The sequence below is a fragment of the Phoenix dactylifera genome, chromosome 11 (genome assembly GCF_051530095.1).
Source record: "Phoenix dactylifera cultivar Ajwa chromosome 11, Ajwa_hap1_PhDact_Kaust_v1.1, whole genome shotgun sequence".
In the NCBI taxonomy this organism is placed as follows: Eukaryota; Viridiplantae; Streptophyta; class Magnoliopsida; order Arecales; family Arecaceae; genus Phoenix; species Phoenix dactylifera.
In genome coordinates, this window is record NC_143200.1 from 25,187,203 (window position 1) to 25,210,031 (window position 22,829).

The 22,829-nt window shown below is 36.0% G+C and overlaps 2 protein-coding genes across 2 annotated transcripts; both read left to right on the forward strand.

Moving 5' to 3' along the window:
- Window positions 1-2,734: 2,734 nt before the first annotated feature.
- On the forward strand, window positions 2,735-18,674 carry MED8 (mediator subunit 8). The gene is made up of 12 exons (XM_008791408.4): window positions 2,735-3,012; window positions 4,080-4,204; window positions 5,025-5,149; window positions 5,240-5,423; window positions 5,606-5,713; window positions 5,970-6,037; window positions 7,637-7,906; window positions 8,733-8,789; window positions 8,886-9,092; window positions 14,134-14,187; window positions 16,961-17,024; window positions 18,087-18,674. Exons 1-12 carry the CDS (start codon window positions 2,783-2,785, stop codon window positions 18,242-18,244), a joined length of 1,650 nt encoding a protein of 549 aa, XP_008789630.1. The 5' UTR covers window positions 2,735-2,782; the 3' UTR covers window positions 18,245-18,674.
- Window positions 18,675-19,526: 852 nt separating this feature from the next.
- LOC103707057 (diphthamide biosynthesis protein 3-like) lies at window positions 19,527-22,190 on the forward strand. The gene is made up of 2 exons (XM_008791407.5): window positions 19,527-19,925; window positions 21,695-22,190. Exon 1 carries the CDS (start codon window positions 19,648-19,650, stop codon window positions 19,888-19,890), a length of 243 nt encoding a protein of 80 aa, XP_008789629.2. The 5' UTR covers window positions 19,527-19,647; the 3' UTR covers window positions 19,891-19,925; window positions 21,695-22,190.
- The last annotated feature ends 639 nt before the right edge of the window (window positions 22,191-22,829 follow it).

Consider the following 22,829-nt stretch of genomic DNA (forward strand, 5'->3'; position numbering starts at 1 on the left):
ATGCTGTTGGGAATGATAAGAATTAGGAAGCAACCATGACTGCAATTTAGTAGGATGACCTGTGCTGTTGATTCTGTGTCAGTGATTTAGACTCCTAAAACATGATCTGGTTCTGAGTTTAATGAAGGTGAGAATTAGACCAGGTTTAATGTTAAGAGGAGTAAGAAATAGATGTTTGCTGTTATTGTTGGTGGAGAAGAGAGAGAGAGAGAGAGAGAGAGAGAGTTTGAAACGGTAAAAATTTCAGACTGTAGGAATGTACGATACTTGAACTGATATTATATTTCTTCAGTATAAGTTGAGTTGCTTGCTCTCATCGGATAAGTTTTATTGCGATCAAAATTGTAAACTATTTTGATGCGGTCGCTGTGACTATTTTAATACAGGTTCCGTGTAAGTAGTTTGGTTTGCTGAGTCCTGCAAACCGGCTACCCAATGTGCAAGGTTTGTGCTGATCAAGCAATGTGATATCTTTTTCCTCTCCAGTTTCTCAAAAGGATTGGATCCATCTTATGGAATTGTTGTATTTTAAGGAATTGCCAACCAACAGTGAAGACTATGGATGGGGGTCGAATCCTTAGAGATGGATGCAGGTAGAATAATGATATCCGGAGATATATCCGTGGAGAGTGGAGAGCAATTTGGTTGGCAGCTTAGCGGGGTAGTTTAGTATTCTTGAAAAATCTAACTTCTCATTTCTTTGCATTAACATAGAAATGATAGTTTAAGAAGTCAATTGCTAGATGTCTAGAATTCTTTTTTTTTTTTTTTATATAAAGATGTCTTTTTGTCTTTTTTCATGAATTTCTTTACAGTCGAGCGAAGATCGTGTATGAATGTATCTTCGAAGCTGTCATTAAAGATGTTTCAGTTTTCTCATATGTATGGCTTGCTTGTTGAAGCAAAAGGTGGAAGAATTGGTACAGCATATGACAATATGCTTATGGTGGTTAGTCATGGCAATCTTTGATTGTTTTAACTTCTAGCAGGTATCACAGAAAATGCTCCATGGCTTGGAACCATGTTAATATGTTGAATATAACTTCAAATAGAGTGTCATGGCTTGAGGTGGTCTGTGCATGCTTGCAGGTGGACGATCTCTGAAAGATTATTTTGTTGCAAAATTGGCATCGGACCTGTGAGGGTTATTTGTGGGGTGGGCATTGCTTTTTGCTGTATAACTCACCAACCTACAAGATTTTGTTGTTCTTATATTAAGGAGATGCATTGCAACCTATGAAAAATTAAATCGGCTGATACTTGCTGCCTTTTAGTTATTAAAAAAATGTTTACACATAAAATTTCAAATTGGCTGATAATTGTATAACTTATTGGTTATAGGCCACTTCCAGAACCCTCGTCAAAAAAAAGGGAAAAAAATCTAATCCAATAAATCAATCTGATCGATATAGAACTAATCAAATTTGAGTTCTAGAATTAAATTGTATGTATTTATTGGATTGGCTTTCGATATACCATCAAACCAATGTCCTAGTAACGCATGCATACGTGTACTCGCACAATATATATATATATATATATATATATATATATATATATATATATATATATATATATATATATATATATATATATATATATATATGACAAGAGTTATTTTGCCTACTTTTAGTTTCAAGAGAAACTAAAGCTGCAAATGGGCCGAGGTTGACCTATGATCCAACCTGACCTATTTAGACCCGACATGACCCGTTTTGAAGGATCCGTGGGGCCGGGTTGGATCTTAAAATTGGACTTATTTTATTTTTTGGGTTGGATTTAAGTTTCCATGACTCGATCCATTTGAAATTTGAATAATTTTGGGTTTTTAATCCTACAACTCGATCCGATCCAATCCGAATATGTAAAATTATTTGAGCCCGCGGGGATGCAAATAAGTTATGAAGCAATAGATGAGTTGACCCGAACCGATCCGGATTTTTTAGGTTGGGTCCAGGTTATACATAAACCTGACCTGACCCGAATGACTTGTTGGATCAAAAATTGTAGCAGTCGACTCGATATGACTCTGACCCGATTTTTTATTGGATTGGATTTGAGTCTAAAATTAGAACTCGAACAAGGAACATGGTTGGGTCGGGGTCATTCATGGCCGGACTCGTTTGACCCATTTGCACCCCTAAGAGAAACCATGTGTAATGAATCTGTATATTGAGAGTAATAGATATTATCAAAAATTTCATCTAAATAACTCTACTTGAAATTATGAAAACTTATTGTTCTTGTATGTTTTCAAAATGTCTAATTATAATTCCGTTTAAAACAATAGGCAATAGCAAGGAAGCTAAAATATCAAAGCAAAAAAATTAAATTATTCTATTTGAAAATATCTCATTTGTTTGTGGTTTTTATTTAATTTTAGAAGGCCTTAAATATATCAGAAGTCAACTAAATAGCAGATATTTGTCAAAAAAAAAAAAATAAATCGCTGACATTTAGTAGCAAATATGAAAATTATAATTTACAATTACATGGAGACCGTAGACGGCATTTTCAAACAGATGCAGCCAAACTACTGGACTCTATTTTTTTGAATTTGTTAAACGAATTTATTTGAATTTAACCTGTGGACTCCGTTTAGAGTGCGAGAAAATAGAGTCGTGGGCGTGGCCGCGAACCGGCTCCGGCCGAGACCTGAGACCCGGCGCTGCCGTTACCGAGTCGTGTGCCCGTTTCTTTCAAGATGTTCCGTCGGAACATCATACCCCAGTCTCCCTCTAATTTTATTCCCTTGATCTCTCTTCCAGCGGTAGCAGCGGCCATGGAAGCGACCGGCGGAGCAGTCCCGCCCCAAGGGCAGCAACCGCCGCCGCCTGCGGCGGGGGACGCGGCGGCGCAGCCACCACCCAAGGCGGAGCGCCTCAACGCGGCTTTGCAGCAGCAGCTGAACCTGGAGTCGGTGAAGACCCGCGCCATCGGCCTCTTCAAAGCCATCTCCCGCATCCTCGAGGACTTCGACGCATACGCCCGCTCCAACACCTCTCCCAAATGGTCTCGTCCCTCTCCCCCAAACCCCATTCCCTTTGTCCATATCTTCTCCCACCACCGAGACCTTCGACCTCTCTTCTTTCCCCTACTACTACCCTAGAATTCCTTTCTAGGGTTCTTTATGGGTTCTTTTCTCTTTCATATTATCTACTAAATTGAACCATTTTTTCGGTTTTTTTGGTTCCATGATGTCGATTTACTGGTGTCGTATTTGTTTGCTTTCATGGTTCATGAAATCTGATTTATTTTTGGAGGTTCTTATTTATTTGGATTCTCCAGCAAATTGGTTTTTTATTTTTGTGGCTATAGGAATAAAATTTACTAGTTCTTGCCTTTATTTGTTTGCATGGTTCTTGAAAGCCGATCTTTCTTTGGTTCTTCATTTATAATCTCTATCAAATTGAAATCGTTCTTTTTTAAATCTTTTTGCTATATGATTTGTATTTAGTTGTTCTTGCATTTGCTTGCTTGCGTGGTTCTTGAAAGCTGTATGGTATTCAAGTTTTCTTTGTTGCTAGCTTTTGATCTCATTATGTCTGTTCAAGAAAGCTTATTGAGTAAAATTGCCATCATTTTCAAGTTTTGGATTGAAAGTATCCATGGATGGGAACTAGCGTTAATAAAGTAGAACTAGAACATACCTCTTAGGGTAGTGCAAGTGGCGCATGATTTTATCTAACTGTGCATGCATGAATATATGCATGTTTCTTTTATTCTTGATATTTCTTATTTGCGAAGTTTGGTTGGAATTGGTGGGTGAAGTTTAAGGGAGAATTATGTGTCTGGTATAGTACAACTAACTAATACTGATAATTTTCTTTTGAAGACACAAGGAGCATATGAATTGATATGCGGCGGCGTTGCATGTATCTTTAGTGGCAACATTACCATTCAAATTTCCTGTTTGAGTTTTGCAGCTAAATTAGTGGGTTTTGGCAAAATTTTAGTGTACAAGATATGGTCTTGTCTTATTAACTATTGAACTTCTTATTAACTATTGAACTGGTACTCAAGTTTCTCCTGAGCATGTAATAAATTTGTGAACTGATGTATCTTGCTTTGCTTGGCAGGCAAGATATACTAGGGCAGTTCTCCATGGTTAATATGGAGCTCTTCAACATTGTGGAGGACATCAAGAAAGTTTCAAAGGCATTCGTGGTGTACCCAAGGAATGTCAATGCTGAGAATGCTGCCAGTATGTTTAACACAACAACCCTTTGCTAATTCGCAATTCCATGTATTGTTGCATTTACATCTGGGACCCAAATCTCTCCAATTTGAAAGCATTGGTAATGAACATTCTGTAAACAATAAATTTGTTTGTATTTCCACAACTTTATATAATAACCACAACTCTTTCTATGTTACTAAGATTTACTTATGAGAAGGTTATCTTTTTTGAAGTTGGTATCACATTTTACTTGTACAAGATCAAAAAAGGAAAAAAAAACTCAGCTCAAGTGATATTCAAGTGACTTTAGATGAAAAATCAAGTGATATTCATTAAGTTGAGCCCTTGTAGATGGAGAAGGCTTATTGTTCATGTTAGCAATCATGTCCCATCTTTAAATAGTTGACCGCATGAATCACTGATTTCATGTGTTGCCATTCATTTCTGTTAGTCTCTAAATCTAAATCTTTAATTATGCACCTTGTACCTGTGGTACCAAGTTTGCCCCTCTTTACATACTTTAATCCTGGAACAAATAAGGGAGTGGGTGTAGAAATAAGAGCGAACAAAAAAAGGAAAAAAAATCATGTAATGACTTCTGGTAAATTTGTGCCTCATAAATGAGTTCAACTTGACAGGAGACTCAAACCTGCTTCTATGGTCATAAAGTTGCTCTATTAGCTCCTTAAACATTAGTTTCCTGAAAAGATCTGTGTCACATGTTCCTGTTGAGTTAATTCTATATCGTGACATTTTTCCCCAAAATTATGTACCTGTAGTAGATGCTTCAGACACTTTCAAATTCTGTCCCTGCATTATATCTGATTTTCTGAGTTGGTTACAGTATTACCTGTGATGCTGTCATCGAAGTTATTGCCAGAGATGGAAGCAGAGGATAATGCAAAGAGAGAGCAGTTATTATATGGATTATCAAATCTTCCTGTGCACATGCAAATTGAAAAGTTAAAGGTGATCTAGAGTTCAATACAGAATAAATTTCATTTACCAATATTATTATCTACCTTTTGGTCTAAATAAGTACCATCTGAAATTTCACAGGCTAGAATTGATATGATTGAAACAGCATGTGAAGCTGCAGAAAAAGTTATAGCTGATGCTCGTAAAGCCTATGGATTGGGATCGCGTCAAGGGCCAACCCTTGTTCCAACCTCAGACAAGGTGCAAGCTGCAAAAATTCAAGAACAAGAAAGTCTTCTTAGAGCTGCAGTGAATTTTGGTGAAGGTGTTATTTTCAAGTATTATGTTTGCTTTGCATTACGATGAAGATTTTAAACTAGACCAAAGTTCTATATCATGACTTTTTTGTAAACTAAGCATATTTTTTTTTGGTCAATCTGTTCTTTAATTATTTTTAAGACAACTCGTTCATTTTTTGTCCAACTAAGGAATAATTCGGTGCCTCAGGATTAAGAATACCTGCAGATCAAAGGCATCTCCCATCATCTCTTCCTAGTCATTTAGTAGATGTGCTCACTTGTGGTGATGGCGCACAGAATTTTGGGGACAACTCTGGTAAATTACTTATTATCCTTCTATGCCATTGAGAAACTTCTTTTGTTAGTTATATTACTTCATCATTGGTCCTTAATTTGGCTTCATAGCTAGAACCTTTGATATTCATTAAAGATCTAGGTTCTAGGGCTGGTGCTGAAGCTTATTAAAATTAAATGATAATGGCTTCAAGATTCTTTTATTTTTTTTCCAATATATTTAACGAATCAATGTTTTTGAATCCAATTGTTCTGATACTAAGTTGTAATTCTTGTAGGTGTCTACACAAAAAATACTCCATCATTCTCATCTAACACTGTCAGCACTCAGGGAGCTGTCATGCAGGTCTTGCCTAATTACCATGGCATTAGAGTTTAGTTGGTGAATTGTTAGAAAAGTAATCTTATTTCTTAAAAATGTATGAACAAATAGTGTTTCAAAAAAATTATTTATGACAATATGGTGATACTCCATTTTCTTCTTAATTAACCATTTTTCTTCACTTGGATATGCATCTCCTTTTTAACTTCTGCTGCAACTTCATGTTGTTTCCTTCACTATTTAGTGCTCTTCATATCATTGATTATTTCATGTTGCATATTGGACTTCATTCAATTTTCAAGAACCCCTTCTCCCTTCCAAATGAATATGCACTTTTTATATGCAAAGAAAGGAGAAAAATGAAAAATGGAAGGATGCAATGAATAGAACAACTCAAAGAAAGAACCAAACTAAACAATTCAAAATAAATAAAATATAGCAATTCAAGCATATGTGTATTTGTGCTGAGTGAGCCCTCTCACCAGAAAAGGAAAATTCAAGTGATGATTTGACGTTCTGTCCATTTGAAAGTGGGGATTGGAAAAAAGTATTTTAAAATGAGAAGGTGTATTTCACACTGAATGGTAATTAGACTATTATAACATTTTAGGTAATAACCTAACCAAATTATTCCAGACACTTCAAGTAAAAAATGAGTGAATTTCACAAGCCAACATTATAGATCTTCTCCATCCAACTGGTAGAGCATAAAGTTGAGCACCTAAATGCTAGTAATACATAACATGAATTACAACTTGATTTTTTCATGCACAATTCCCTTGTAAGTTTACTTGGCATTATCCTTTTTACTCCAGATTCATTCTGGTTATTATTGTTGCCAAATTTTTTAAACAATCATCTTGTCTTCTTCATTCTATCTGATTCACCTCCCTATTTTCGTAGTTCATATCTGATCAACTGCAACACATCTTTGATGCTTTGTTATTGCTTAATTGGATCTTTAATTGTTCATGTAGCCTTCAACATGGCTTCTGATGTAATACAACATATCATCCCATGTGAGTCCATTTCTTGACAGCAAATAACTAGGTCTCTGACTAGGTTTCTATTTGGTGCTTCTTGTGTTTAAACATATGTAGCTCATGCTGAAACAATATTAAATAATTTCAGCATATGCAGAAACTATGGAAAGCTTGGCAGTGGTTATTTGACATAAATTGTAGTAACAGACTGAAAAGGTGGTTCGATCACTTATGCAGAGTTAGTAGCTAAGGCTATCCATAAAGGTTTCCTATGTCTAATATATTCTAGTAATATCATCTGGAAATAGTATCGATGGGATGGGTGAAGTGTTATGGGATGGAACCAATTACATGTGCAAGTTTCAGTATTATAAATAAACTATGTTGCAGAACTTACCATGAAGTCATTTTCAATAATTGAGCAGGTAAGTTTTTATTCCCCTAAGTGATTGATGAACTATTTGCCATTCCTCAATTTCTACCGATCGTTAGTAACAGAAGTTGAAAAACTTTTAAGGCTGACCATGTATAAAGCTACCATCTTTTCTGTTTTATCAGATTCTTCCAGAATATAATCGAAAACTATTTACAGTGTTTCATCTAATATTTTCTTGGTATATGCTATTGGTTTTAATTGCAGACTCCTGGAACACAATTGATTGGAAGACCAGCTCCGTCGCCCTCTGGTGTCACAGGAACTGCTTCCTTTGACAATGCATCGACACCTCCTTTGCCATATGCAAATTCTCCTAGATCTAGTACAAATATGATGAATACACCATCACCTCAGCAGCAGACACAACAGCAGCAGCAGAGACAGAAAATGATGCAACTTCCTCAACAACATCAACAGCAACTTCATGCTCAGCAGCAGTTGAGGCAGTCGCCGTCTCAGGGAGTACTAGGACAGGTAAAGCAACATGTTCTCCTCAGTTTTCACTTTCGAAATTAATTATCCACTTAAGGGCCCTACTGTTTTATTTTAAAGATTGTAATTTCTCTTTTTTTTATGGACCTTGCATGTCAGGAAAATATTAACTTTGTGTAGAAACTTTTGAAGTGGTGAGATTTTTCATGAGCAACATCTCTTCTGAGTGCTGATAGCCGAGGTGCTTAGAAGTTGATTGTGTTAATAAACTGCATCTGTCAGTGATTATAGGATACAGAGAGTGCAAGCTGTTAGCTCTATGGAAACTTCTCAAGTGTTTAGCAAATTCAAATGCTTTCACATTGACCATATAAGCGGCATACTTGTACTTAAATAGTTGATGTTGCGAAACTTTATTAGAGCTTATACTAGACTTTTTAGTGAGAGCCTGTATCGCAAATTATCAATCTTAGAAAGTGATATTGTTAAAGTAAAATTGCAGCGATTATTTAGAACAGATTGACCTGTACATACTTGTTGCGCTGGTCTGCTAGGTGAAAGTGAGTTTACCCTCATGTATTTTTATTGCATGAGCAGGGTTTAACCTTTATTAGTTTCACTAAGTTTTTCTAGTATTCTTGTTTCGAAACTCTTTATTCAACTTTTATTTCTATTCTGATTTTAACTAGCTTAAAATCACTGTCATTTTTTCTTTTGACTTATGTTGTGCGCTGCCAACTACAATTTTTCGCGCTGCTGGATGCAAGAGACTGATTTTCTGAAGTAGACTTATTCTCTGAAGTAGTTTTATGCATGAACCTTAACAAGCCTTAATTTTAGTTGTATTATTGACTTATCTCGGTTGCAGAACACAATGTCTCAACTAAATGATATACAGGGGCACACTCAGCAGAAGTTTCAACAGGTATTTAGTAGGCAATACAAATCCTTTTATGTGTGTGTTTGTTAGCCTAATGATCTGCTTTAATATTGTCATAACACAAACAAGTCTTTATCCTAGGTACCTGGACAGCACCAAATGCAGTATTCTCAGCAACTGCCACAACAGCAGTTTCAGAATCGACAATTGCAGTCTCCACATATGCAGCATAACATGACACAAAATCAAATAAATCATGCAAGTCAACTAAGGAACCAGTTGAGTCAATTCAGTGCTGTGAATAGTGCCTTGTTCAATGCTGCCCAGTCCTCACCAAACTCTCAAATGGTCAGCTCATTGTCTATCATAATCATGCAAATTAGCAAAATAGCATGCTTATCATCATCAGTACTAAGAACACTTTGTTTCCAATATTGGGGGCAAGAATATTGGTTGTTTATATATCAACATGTTTGTGGCTAGTGTTAGTTGGACACATTATACTGGTGTGAATAATCTAGCCTGACAACCTTAACATAACCCAAATTGCTGACATGCTTGCACTTTTATGTATGCGCTTTTGGAAGCATGTATGTGCTGCAAAATTACTAGGATCAACTTTTTCACAACCGTATATAATCAACAAAACCATTTCATCTAGGATTCGCTGAACCGGTCTTGAGAATTGTACCAACCAGCGATCGGTACCGAACTGCAGTGTACTGGAACTAGGGAGAAGGAGAGGGAGAGGAAGAATGTGAGGGAGGACGAGACAGAGGGGGAGAGAGAGGCCGAGGTCTCCGAATTCACTTGAGAGAGAGAGAGAGGGATCGGATATGGAGAGAGGCATCCAACAACAACTTCGTGAGGGGATAGAGGCTGGAGGAGGCAAGAGAGGGAGAGAGGGGGGAAGTGAGGGCTTCAAGAGCTTCGAGCTCGTTCGACGACTTCGGATCCAGTGATAGAGATCGAGACAGTGAGGACTCACCTGGCTAGGTCATTATTGTCATTGGACATCGTCATCGTCGATAGGGATTGAGGGCTTTGAACAAGGCATTGGTAGAGCTCCAGCGGCTTTGAAGCTTTCGTTGAGGGCTATTTATAAATCTTGTTTAGACTGGCTGAACCGTGCTAGTAATTGATCTGTCCGGTTTCGTACGCTCCCGAACCAGCTGGTTCAACATGACTTGGCTTACCTTGATTTCATCGTTTGCCAATAGTTACTGGTATTAACATGGAAAGATGGACCTCTTTCTGAGCATCAAGGAGTTTCCAAGTGCCCCAAGCATTGAACCCCTTGAGAAATCCTAAGTCAAGTGTGCAAGTAATTATATGATTTATGGAATAGATGCCCCTTTTTTGTTTTAGATCTTGGCATGTCTTTGACAATGGATGTCTATCTGATAGTTATCACCAGCGATCAGATTCTTTTGGTTACAAATGCTTGGTGGTTTTATAGTATTATGTTTTGTTTTGCAACCTTGTATCCATTAATGTTCTCACGGGTATCACTAGATGTGTTTCTGTTGCTATATTGATTCTATGACGTATGCTAAAAGTGTGAAGGGAATATTCACTTCCTGATTCCTCATCCTAGCAGTCTATCTGCCAGGCTCGGTGGGGTGATTATTTATTTTCTGATTTAAGTGGCAAATTTGGGAGATATCATTTCTTATATATTAATAAGAAAGGTATCTAGACCACCACTAGCTGCTTTCTACTTTTCTTTTTTTGGGAGGGGTAGGGGAGAGGTTGTACTTTAATAAACAAATATTTTTCAGATGCTACAAACTTTTTTGGAAAGGTTTAAAAATAAATTTCAAAAAATATTATTTTATTAAGAATCATATAAAACCCAAATAGCAGCTGTTATTTGTCATAATGGGCTATTATAATGCTAAATAACTTATTATAATGGATGTTATCTTTTTGCCTTTATATATATATATGTATGTATGTTTGTATATGTATATATATGTAATGTAGTGGAGCGGGTGTGAAACTGTTCTAATGGCTGTTATTTTAAACCATGCTCGAGTTATTTCTATTGCACCTATATTTTTTAATGATTTTTTTTTATTAGTTTTCTTTTCTCATACCTCTTTATTTATTTATTTTTTTTGTATTGATGCTTGATTCATCTCATAGTTTTGGTTTATGGAGATTTTGGAAGAATTATAGGGTAAATGTTTCCAACCCCACTAAATAGAAGGTGAGCCTTGGCGTAGTGGTAAGCTATATGCATCCAACCATTCCTAAACCTTGCAATGACATCAGCTTTGTGCACGGGCCGCCCCGAGTTTCCAAACCCTCCAAATAATGGAAATTTTAGATTTTTTTTGCTGATATATATATTTTTTTGTAATGAAATTATATTGTAGGGGAAGAATATTGTTCAAGATTGAATATTTGATGGACTATCATTGTCATATTCTTCCCATGGTAAATAAAGAAAAAAGCATAGTTAATAAATGTCTCTAATATCATTGATAGATGCTCTTTTTACAAGGTTTTTAATTCTAGCGATCTTGGCCATCTCGATGAATGACCAAGATTGAGATATTAGATTTTCTCGACCTAGATGGAAACTAGAGCCAAAAAGGAAAGGGTTGAAGTATTCAGGAATCTCAGCTGGTATTTCTGGGATTGAGATAGCAAAAATCTAAGTAAACAGAGTATATATGAATTGACTTAGGATTTAAAGGTATTAATTTGAATGTTATTTATTGAAATGTAATTGAATGGAAAATGATGGATTAGGGAATCTTGATCGGTGTTTTGCTAACATGACCGCCGACATTTTGAGATATATTGATTTATATAGAACAAGATAACATGGGCCAAGATATCGATCCATCATACCAAGAGTCTCCTATATTGATGCAAACCGATATCTCAACAGAGATGAAAATCTTATCTTTTCAAATTAGAACTTTGTGGTCATCAATTTGTTTTGACTTATTTGAATTGTTTGTCACATGTTAAGTTAACAACTGTTGTAGTGGTTTTAAAGGTCTCCTCTTAAGTTATATAGTAATAATGAAATATTTAAACAGCAGGTGTTCCTTTTTTTTATTATTACAACCATTATATATGGGATTAATGGTTGTTATTTGACATTTATATTATTTATCTGAGTATAATAAAACATGTGCATTTTGCATAAAAGTTTTACTTAGTTAATAATTTTGCCAAGAAAAAATCTTTTTTTTTTTTTTTGCAGAACAATACACATTAAGTGGTCTTTGTCCTTGGATCTAAGTATAAAACCTGTAATGCACAAATTTAAAATGCTCGATGCACATATTTTGAATGCTTGATGAATATATTCAAATATCTGAGACACATTTGTGTAGATAACTCCCTGCCTTGTACTTCAATCAAAGGGCAAAATCATCGAGGATCCTGTAAATGCGCATCATTCTGCAGATAGAATAAATCCAACTGTTTTATGCAAATCAATAACCAAATGGATTTTTTATGCAAAATTTATGCAAAATCAATAATAAAATATTATTATACTTTATAATTAATATAAAATTGCTCAAAATAATAATATTATATTTTCTGTTATCTGCACGTGCAACACATGCCAAAAAACTACTACAACAAAGCTTGTCTAGTGGGAGATTAAAGAAAGTGACATTAATGACTGTTGAAGGCATGCATGCTGAAGCTTTTAAAAGCATATATAGTACTTATGAAGGGACTATGTAGTTTCTGGTGATACTAGGATATCGTCAAGGATTTGTTTTAAGATCTACCGCTTTTCACTTGTTAAGAAAGCACTAGATTTGCTCTTTCCAACAATCAAGAGGAGCCTTTTGGGTAATTTTTTTATCGAGGTTATACTCTTGGTTCATGAAAGTGGAAGTTGGGTGAATGTTAATTCAGTAATTTGGCACTATACACCGTAAATTACACCAAGTTAGATGTTGATAAATCTAAGTTTTAGTTATCATGAGACAATAGATGCCTAAATCTAAGTACCTTTACCATTTTTGGTCTAATCTATAAAAGATTGAAGATGAAAAATAGATGAGGATTAATAGGAATAAAGTAGGGCAGGTAGACTAAAGGTGCTTATCTAGAGGATTGTGCTATTATTAACTGTCATTGAGACTTAGAGGAAAATTAATGAACTACTCAGCAAGACCAGGTTTGCTTTTAAGATCATAGGCTTCAATTCAGCCAGTTGCAGATCGTACTCCATTCTTTGCTTTATTTACACACGAAGCTCAATAGCCATGCTTGTGGCATAGAATAGAGACTGTATGAAGTGCAATGTGCTGCATGGATTTTGGGCTCGGATGTGCCCACTGTTTTCAGTCCATTTGTGGCTGCATATGTAGCCCCAGTCTATGTGACACAACAGGAAAAGGAAGAAAGGGCGATTTGATCGACAAGCTTATGTTTCGAAGATCAACATGCAAATAAAAGAAAACTAAATTGAAGAATTCTTCACTTGGTGAAAGAAATTCTCTTGAAAAGAGTTTTATTAATATCTCGAAGGCTGTTTTATAATGTATTATATGCGTATTTATATGACATGATACCTTGACCCTAATTTAGGCATTAAATCTTGATACAAAATCATACTCGAAATATGACTCAACAATAAAAAAGCACACTAGAATTGTTGTATTACAAATATAGAGACGTGGCTAAAATTTGATATTGCCTCTAATGAAAAATTTATAAGAAAATCTGCTGAAAATCTTTGAATCCTGTTCGCTATATCCTTAGACACTTGGCATGGTCTAGTTGGTCATAGTACCTGTTGGATGCACTTTGTGCTGCATCACTATGGGCACCTTGGCAACAAGAAAAAGAAAAAAGAAGGGAAAGAAGTTAGGAAGAAAGAAAAAAAAGAAAGAACCTCTTAATCACATTAGGTGTCCAAGAAAGTCAAAAAATTATTTTATTGACTATCTATTTATTGCATAACCTGGATTCTAGAAGAGTGTGTTGATGAGGATTTGTGGCTTGTGTTTCCGGGTTTCCACCATCTCATGTGCCACATGTGCCATGCTCAAGTTTTCAATAACGAATGTGCATGCAAGTCACAGGTTATTTCTTGAAAACTTAGTTAAGAGCTTGCTTCCTAGAGCATCTGTTATTTGCTAGAATGAAAAAAAACAATTTAGTATGTTACTTGCTTAGACTTACTGCAAGTAAGTTGTGGATTGGGTTTCCATAGTTCTGCTAGTTGACATTTACATGGATTTCTGCAACCTTGAGGCCTTGGGATGTATCCAGTTGATCCCAAAAAGGATAGTTTTAAAACTTGAACTATTATTAGCAATATCTGTGACCAACATAACCGGTAACAAATAGCTTAATTGAGGTTATACTGCAGGCAGTCTTATGCTTGTCTTCTCTTTTGCAGTTAACGAACATGTCAGCTACAATGCAATCACAATCGCTTTTGCCACGAATGCAGGTTAGTATCTTGCATATTCGTTCTTTCTCAGACTCAGTCAACCTTGAAATTTGTGACTAGAAAAGATTTTGTTTCTGCAAATAGATGTTGGTTGACTTAATAAATTTATGAAAAATGGCTATTTTTTATGTCCTTGAATTATGTTATTCAGGGCTGGATCTTATATATTTTTTGTGAATCAAGTAGCTTACTCTGCAGTACTTAGGTGGAGATCAATTTGGCAGGTTCCGGTTCTAGAGATGAGTTCTGGTAGAAAATCAGTAGGAAAAATCTAGCTGAAAACATGAACTCATATGAATCATATGATAAAAAGAAAATAATCATGTGGTTCACTTGATCCGTCATTAGGGTGTTCACCACATTTTCTTGACTGAAGATATATATGGATTCTCTATTTCAACTATCATTTCGAAACATTATTCCCCTTCGTGTGTCTTAATTTTACAACTTTCCTCGAGTATTTTCTGTACTGTTGGATTTACGTTATAAATTTGGTATAAATTAGTTTGTAAAGATACTGGAGTTCTTTTGTATATAGACTTCAATGCCATCAAGTATCCAATAATATGACTTTCTATCGACTTCCTCCAACATGTGGCATACTACTCCAGAAGCTCATCTACATTTTAACCAGCCATTACTACCTCTATAATGACTTTTAGCTTGAATAATTAATCTGAGATAACGTAAAAATCATTCCGGTTCATGTTTGGTCGACATTAGATATTCATTCTCGCAAAGATTTCATCTACATTCTCACTTGTTCCTACTGGCATTCAAAAACCTTCCTACATTCCCTCAATCAAAATTTGTTTTCCTGGTTTATTTATTAATTTCATATATATGGTTTCACAGGCAAAATGCTTTTGCTAATTTCTCTAATCCCAACATCTTTCTATAATGCAATTTAAGGCCAAATTCCCTAAAATTCTAAAAGTATTTACTAATAAGATATGCAAATAGTCATAATTTTGCCTTGATGGTCATTGTACTTAAGAAAAGTTAATATTCTAGATGAGGGTATTTACTGATTTAAACTGTGTTCATGTATTCGCTTCAAATAGGGGATACACCTTCAAAGCTTAGAATTACTATCTGACATCACTGAAAATCTCTTTCCATAGTTGACATATGTTTTATATAACTTTTTTTTTAATTCACATACGAATCCATAAGCTTTGGTTTTTCAGTTAAGGGATTCTGATATGTAAGGGACTTCGGAAAAATTCTCTATTGCATGTTAGTTTCGTATGACAGCAATCACCCAGTAACAAGTTCAAGGACACCAAGGATCCTCCTATTGGACCTTAAATGACTGCCTGCTTTACCAAATGAGATTCAGTAGATTGTGGAGAGCATGGACGATATAATGTTTACAAGATTTCACTCTTCAATATTAAACAATGATGCTATCATGGCTTATTCCATTGTACTTGAGGCTCTCACTTTTCACTGAGGGGTTATTAGTACTATTACAACTTGAAGGGGTTTAGTTGTTGCTTTCAAATTCATGGTTTTGGACTGTGTGTTGTTGGCTATGATGAATGGGTTTTTCTATTTAGCTTTACTTCCTTGTGATTTTGACAAGTTTTTGGTTAGAAGAGGGAGGCATTGAAGAGGCTTCTAGGCTATTCCGTTGTCTCTCCTCCACATAGCTTGTACAATGTCCATGTTTTATTAATATTACTAAGTTAAGTGATAATGAGATTGTTAGGAAAAAAAAAAATACTTGAGAGGAGCTCTGTACTTGGAGAAAAAAATTCTGAATATGCTTTGTTTTGCATGTTGTTTTACCTTTAATCTTTGTTCCTTGGTTGATGAGTGAATATTGACTAACAAATCCTTCAGACCTAGGTTTCAAATCTTCCTTGTACCCTATCATATTAGACCTGTATTGCGCTATATCAACCTGTTTCAACATGAGCTATTTATTTTGATGAACCATGAATAGATACAAGGGGTGTGCTGCATCCTGTGCTGTACTAGCATGTGAACAATATGGGCCATATTGCAAGATTTGGCACCTTGGATTAGACTCTACCTAGTTCACATGGAAAAAATATATATTTTGGTTCATTCTGCTGATTTTGATTGAAGATACTCAAAATTTGGACCTAATTTCACCTGATATAAAGTTAAGCCCTTATTCCTGGTTCACTTGAGTCTGGGTCAAGCAGATCTCCAAAAATTTTGCAGCCTAATGCAATTCTTTTATGATCACTGATCTATATTTCATTGTTGTGGAATGGAACAACAAAAATCAGAAGATCTTCCTCTTGAGGATTCTTTATTGTTGATCCCTGTGTTGTTTTCATCCATGTCAGCCTTCTGGATCTCCCATCTGTAAGCTCTCTCTTTACATTATAATAAGTTATATTTCCATTCAAAATGTATCAACTTGAAACTTAATTCGAGTCCAAGGAGCCCCTAGATGAAATTGGTGAATGGCATCGCGGAGAATGGAGAAGCAAGAAATGCAAAACTACTAAAATAAGTGGGACAAAATTGCTGATTTCGTTTGTCATTAGTTTAACATTAGGATCTACTCAAGAGGTGGCTGAAATTAACTGATATTTCACCAAGTGCATGCTACACTAAGTGTATGTAATTATTCTGATTTTCTTTCCAATTAATTAGCCTGATAACAGTTCTCCATGACTAAACATAAAGATACATTTCCTTTCATTTTTTCCCTTATATAGCTTGCTGGTATGATTTTAGCATTGATATCCATTTGATTTATAATTTCTTTCTTTTGGTGGTATCATATCAGTTTTATGGCATGGCTGGTGGGCATCCTCAGAGGAATCATCCATCGCAAATTATAAATGATCAAAGTATGTGATAAATCCTTTGTCTTCCTAAATTAACTTCTTTTGTGGGTAATACTGGAAGCAACATGCCATTTTCTAGCAATATAGAGTTTCTCTCTGTAATATTTTAATGCAAAGAAAAAGTGTAACATTGCCACAAACACTTCTTGCTTTTACTCTGTAGAAATGTGGAGGTGGTGTAACAAACTATCCATATAGTATGTATGTTACAACTTATGCATGTCAAGTATGTTATATATTCATGTACTCTTTTTTTCATGATAAAAATGTGAATGGCTTGTATGTATCGAGTGAACTGATACATGCACCTTGCAATGGTGCCTTGCTTGTTTGTTTAACTGGGAGCCCCTGCTTTTGACTGCATATTGCAATGAGAAATTTCTGCCATTATTTTGTTCATCAGAAACTTCCATCTATAGTTCATCTCTCCTTATGCTGTGATTTATTCTAATTGAATGCTAAACAAATGCTAATCTTTTTTGTTGATGGGTTGCCTTAAATCCTGCTACCATTTTGTGTGCATGTTATTATTTAATGAAGATGTAAACACAAGTAGCGAGCTAATATTGAAGACTGTCGATAGGTTTATTTTGAAGTTATATTGACGTTTAGATCATAAAGTCACACTTTTGGTAGCAGCTGGTTTTGAAGGACAAAGTAATGTCAGAGTAGATCTTTAAGGAACCTCTTGGAGAAGGGAGAACAACATTTTCAATAGCTTGTGTTGAATTGAAGTCAGTTGCCTGTTGTTTGATATTAACCAATACTATCTACTACAATCTATCAAATAACTCCATTATTCTGATAAGTATGATGATGATGCTTGCAGTTGATAGCGAGAATGTTTTTGCCCCATAATGCTTGTTGCAACAGCTGACTTCCAGCTCAAAATGCTAATTACTTCCCCTACTTTTAACTGGAGCATTACCATCTGAAAGTGGGAAATTTGTATCATTATTCTTTTCATCGGAGAGAACTTTATCCTGCAATTTAAGTCTCACTTTTATAATCAGTAGTGGTTTGTTATGATTTATTGCTAAGATGTTTTGTATATTTTTACTGCAGTGTTCGGCATGAATAGCTCAAACCCTGCTAATATGGTAGCGATGCAACAGCAGCAACATGGAACGCAGGGTGGCTTTGGAAACATCCCGGCAAACAATCAAAATATGCAACCTGGAATGGTCAACTTTCCACAGCAGAGGCAGCAGAATCAACAGTAGAGTGCAAACCTGAAGGCAATCAGCGATTACAGTTGCAGCAACTGAGATGGAAATTTGCAAACGAGAGGCCAAGACAACCATCACCAACCTAAATCAAGTTTTAATCCCGACAGAATGGTTCGGCTGTGGATTAGATGCCATAATGTTTCACCCCTGGTCGTCTACACTCATCTCTATAGGAGAATGACTGGCTTGAGAGCAGATGCTCTCTTCCACTTCACAAAAGTGGTGGTGTGAGTTTGGTTACTGTAAGTGGATGTGGTTGGTCTGTTTATGGTTCAATTAGTCAGCAATCCCAAGCACCTGTTTGAAGTATGTTGACATATGGCATCGAGCCAGTTAAAACAATGAATAGTCGAAGTATCTGCCGGACAAATTCTATGAGTCGGGGTGAACGCAATAAATAACAAAATTAATATGATTGTCCGAAGTACAGATAATACATAACATGAAACAGTGAATACCGAATGATAGTGTAATGTAAGACACCTTGTACAGCATGTTTCATGACGCCTATTAGAGCACATTTGGTTTGTGACCGAAATGGTTATATCATTAGAAATATTTGGTTTGGTTTGTGGTTGAAATTGGAGTAGCATTTCCATTTTCCCAAGAATCAAGGTGGAAAAGGAATATTTTCTGACTAAACCACTGAAATGGAAGTTATAAATTTCTACTCTCATGGTCTCATCATAGTTCAATTTTCTCCGCATGCTATTGCCTGTTAGTGGCTAACTTTAAACCAGGGCAATAAATCATAGAACTGAGTAGGAGCAGACACTGTGAACCCCGAGGAGATTAGCTTTCCGCACTGGAATCTTACCACATGCCTTGAAAAAATAGCAGACTCGTGGAGGTATGGTTTCGGGTGCCTCCGGATTTTCTTATTCCTCGTTAATCTCTCAAAATATTTTTAAGGCTTTGTAAAATAATTAAAACGAGTGAAAATGGGCGTTACCATGTCATGCCTTGTTTGGTTCAAATGGTAATTTATTCAAAGGAGGCAAAATAATTGCATGGAGCAAAAGTGAGCAATAAAACTAATAACATCCAAAAAAAATGGATCCGAATTGAAATATTAAGTGAGGTATAAAGGTTTCCAGTCGTTCTCCTCCTGCCCCACCGTTATAATGGTTTATGCCACCGCCACGTCGGATTATTGACCTCGGTATCATAATTTTTCCCTACATAAAATACGGAAAACATCAACATTCGCGCCGATTTCTTCTGACTTGATAGATTGTACTTATATTGGAGCTATATATATTACCGTTTTTATCAAAAAAATAAAAAAAAAAGTGAACGCCGACGGACGTGTTCCAAGCTTTCGGTTCTTCCATCGTCTCGGTTTCTCTCCGGTGGCTCCCCGTTGAGACCTGAGAGACCGATAGGGGAGGGAAGAGATGTCGGCGTACGACGAGGTGGAGATCGAGGACATGGAGTGGAACGAGGACCTGCAGGCGTTCACGTACCCGTGCCCCTGCGGCGACCTCTTCCAGATCACGAGGGACGACCTCCGCGCCGGCGAGGAGATCGCCCGCTGCCCTAGCTGCTCCCTCTTCATCACCGTCATCTACAACCCCGAGGATTTCGCCGATCCTCCCGACCCCAAGAAGAGCCAGCCCCAGCCTGTACTCGTCGCTTGAGGCGAACCGATTCGAGTCGGCCCGCAATTTTTCAGGTTAGGGTTTCGATGCTTTCTTTCTTGAGATAACTCAGCAATTATTTTTTCCTTTCTTATATTTTAAAAGTTGAAGATAATAATATTCTGATCCATCTCTTATCATTACGTACCAGATTTCATGTTTTCTTGGGGTAATTAGTAGATTCCGTGCTTTCTTTCGACGGTTTTTTGAAAAAAAGAATCCTTTTCTCTTATACCTGGCTAGGTAACCACAATTAGATTTTGAAATTTGCAAGAAAGTAGAAATATCGGAGGAATTGACTGATTACAAGAAGAGTGGATGCGAGAATTTGAATTGGGTTGGAAATCAATTTATTTGAATTAGATTTGATTTTTTTAATTCAATCTTAATGAAGATGTGTCTATTCTTTGGTTTGGAGTCTGGATTACGGTTTATAGCCAGGTAGAGAATAGTGGAAGCGATGAGCGTGGGTTTCAAATCAAAGTCTTATCATTACTTACCTGGTTCTATTCTTTCTTGCTAAGCATTAAGAGTCATTAAGGAATGTTGTTTATCCTACAAACACGAAATTAGTTTACAATAAAGGATATAGACTAGAGAAATTAGCTAATTAGAAGAGAGTTGGATAGAGGGATTTAAATTAGATTTGATTGGAGTGTATAAGATTAGATTTGATTATAATTTAGTTTGAACTTGAATGTAACTATCTTTTCAAAGTAAAAAAGAGGTGTAGTCTAGTCTCCATCTTTCCTATGTTTCAGATGGCATGGGGTTTGTATACAAGTATTCTTGTTTCAAATGAGAATTTGCATTAGAAATATTGGACCTGCTAGGTAAATTGAAAATTTGAGATCCAGATCAGTCACAATTTGCATTATAAATGTTTTTTTTTTTGTTGAGTTTTTGAAACTCAATATGACTCAACTTCAATGCATTTGTTTATTATGACTAGGAATTATGGTCAAGCTAAAAGGAACAAAATATTTGAAAGAACAGAAAACCTTTTTCCAGAAGTTCAGGTCTCAATCAATTGTGAACCAGGCATTTGAATCGTGGCCCAGAGGAGCCCATCGCAACCATGCCTTGACCAACAAAAACCTTGTTCCTTCTCTATGGTCATGGTTCAAGATATATCCACCAGGCCTGAAAATTTTTATGGTTGACATGTCGACATGTTTCTTGCTAACGTAGCTTTGGGCAAGAGAAGGGCTTTCCTTTAGATAGTAGAGCCAGTACAGAGGTAGGCAATATGCTTGATCAGTTATGAAGTTTTAGTTTTTGCAAGTTGTGCAATAATAAATATACCTATAGACTTGAAAAGAGCCAAGATAATTGGAGGAATGAACAAATAACAAGTTATAGGTCAGAAGCTTAATCTAAATGCTATCTCCAATTTACTTATGTCCCTAGCCTTTGAGCTGCTGTCCTCACCTGGTAGGAGAAAAGATATTAATGAGTGCTGCTGTCTGTTTTTGCTCCAAGCCACATAACTAGTTTGATATCTGATATCCATGCGACTTGTTGCAAAAATGTAAAAGTTGAAAGTTTATGTAATGTTGTTCGTTATGCTAGGAGCTCTGTACTATTTAGACAATTGTGCAGTGATGATTTAGTTACCATTGAAACAATTCGGTGCATTTTTCGTGGCAGTTAATCATGAATTATGTAGAGATGCGGAAAATACACAAACTAGGTTTCAATCATAGAAAATTCTTTCTTACTTTAAAATAACAAGGAACAAAAGCATTCATTCTTCATTCAGGCTTGCAAGTCAGCTAGTTATTTGTTTCTGCTGTTGTTGTAGGTATTAGTTATCTGTTGGTGCACAGCCTTCGGAGCCTGTCCAATGCATACTCTTCAGAGCAGGTCTTCTACCACCTCCACCGGTGCTTGCAATGACCCGCAAATATGGGCCTCGTGGCCCCCATCCTATTGATCCCCCGAGCGGCCATTACTGGACTTGCAAGAGCCCTGAAGCTGCTGATCAATCTGAATGCAGAGAAGCTGAGGAAGATCAAGATGGTGATAAGCCAGATCCTTGAAAGGAAATTGCACCTCCGAGAAATTGCAGCACCTTGTTTTGAGTTGGGTGGCAGTTGAATATGTCATTTGGTGGTTGTGAATCTTTGGATTTGGTTGCTTTGAGACACTAGTAGCACTTCGAATATTTTTGAAACACAATTTATTTTACTCCTGGATGCAGTAGATGCGGTTAAATTCTGAAATAAATGGTAATATCTGCTATGGTCTCTGATGTCGTTAAATTTTGAAATAAATGGTAATATCTGCTAGTCTCTGAATTGGTTCTGAATAAATACGTAGGTTAATAGGCCTGCAGGCTGGGCAGATGGCTTATTGCTTGGGGGTTATTCATATTGCACTCATGTTCTGTCTCATTTTTATAATTTTACTTTATTCATATGCCTGTGGATGTGCTGCACCTAATTTGGTATTGAAGTAAGTTCTGCTTTTGCTGCTGCTATTGCTGCCCTGACATCAAGCATGTCAAATAAAGCCAAGGCAAAAACATGGTTGTGATTTGAAATTCATCATGGCAATCTAAGAAAGCCTAGATGTCCCTTTGGAGCATATGCGCCAGCATTCTTAAGTCCGGGGAAAATGACCTCTATCAATCAAAGGAGAGAGAATGATGCGTATAGGTGAATTAAGCTCGTATGGAGGTTTTAATAGAAGGCGCTATCATATCGTAACGAACTTTCACTGGAATGGCTAATTATTATTGATCATTGTAATGGTTATGATGTTGTTATTTGTGATCTAATAATATTTCTAATTATTGTAATATCAAAATATTTTATAGAAATATAAATTATATAGTAGTTATTTCTATAATCTTTAATATTTATATAATTTTTTTACTATAGTTACAAAAATAATATGAAAATTTATTATATTACGGTAGAAAAGAAATACTGTTA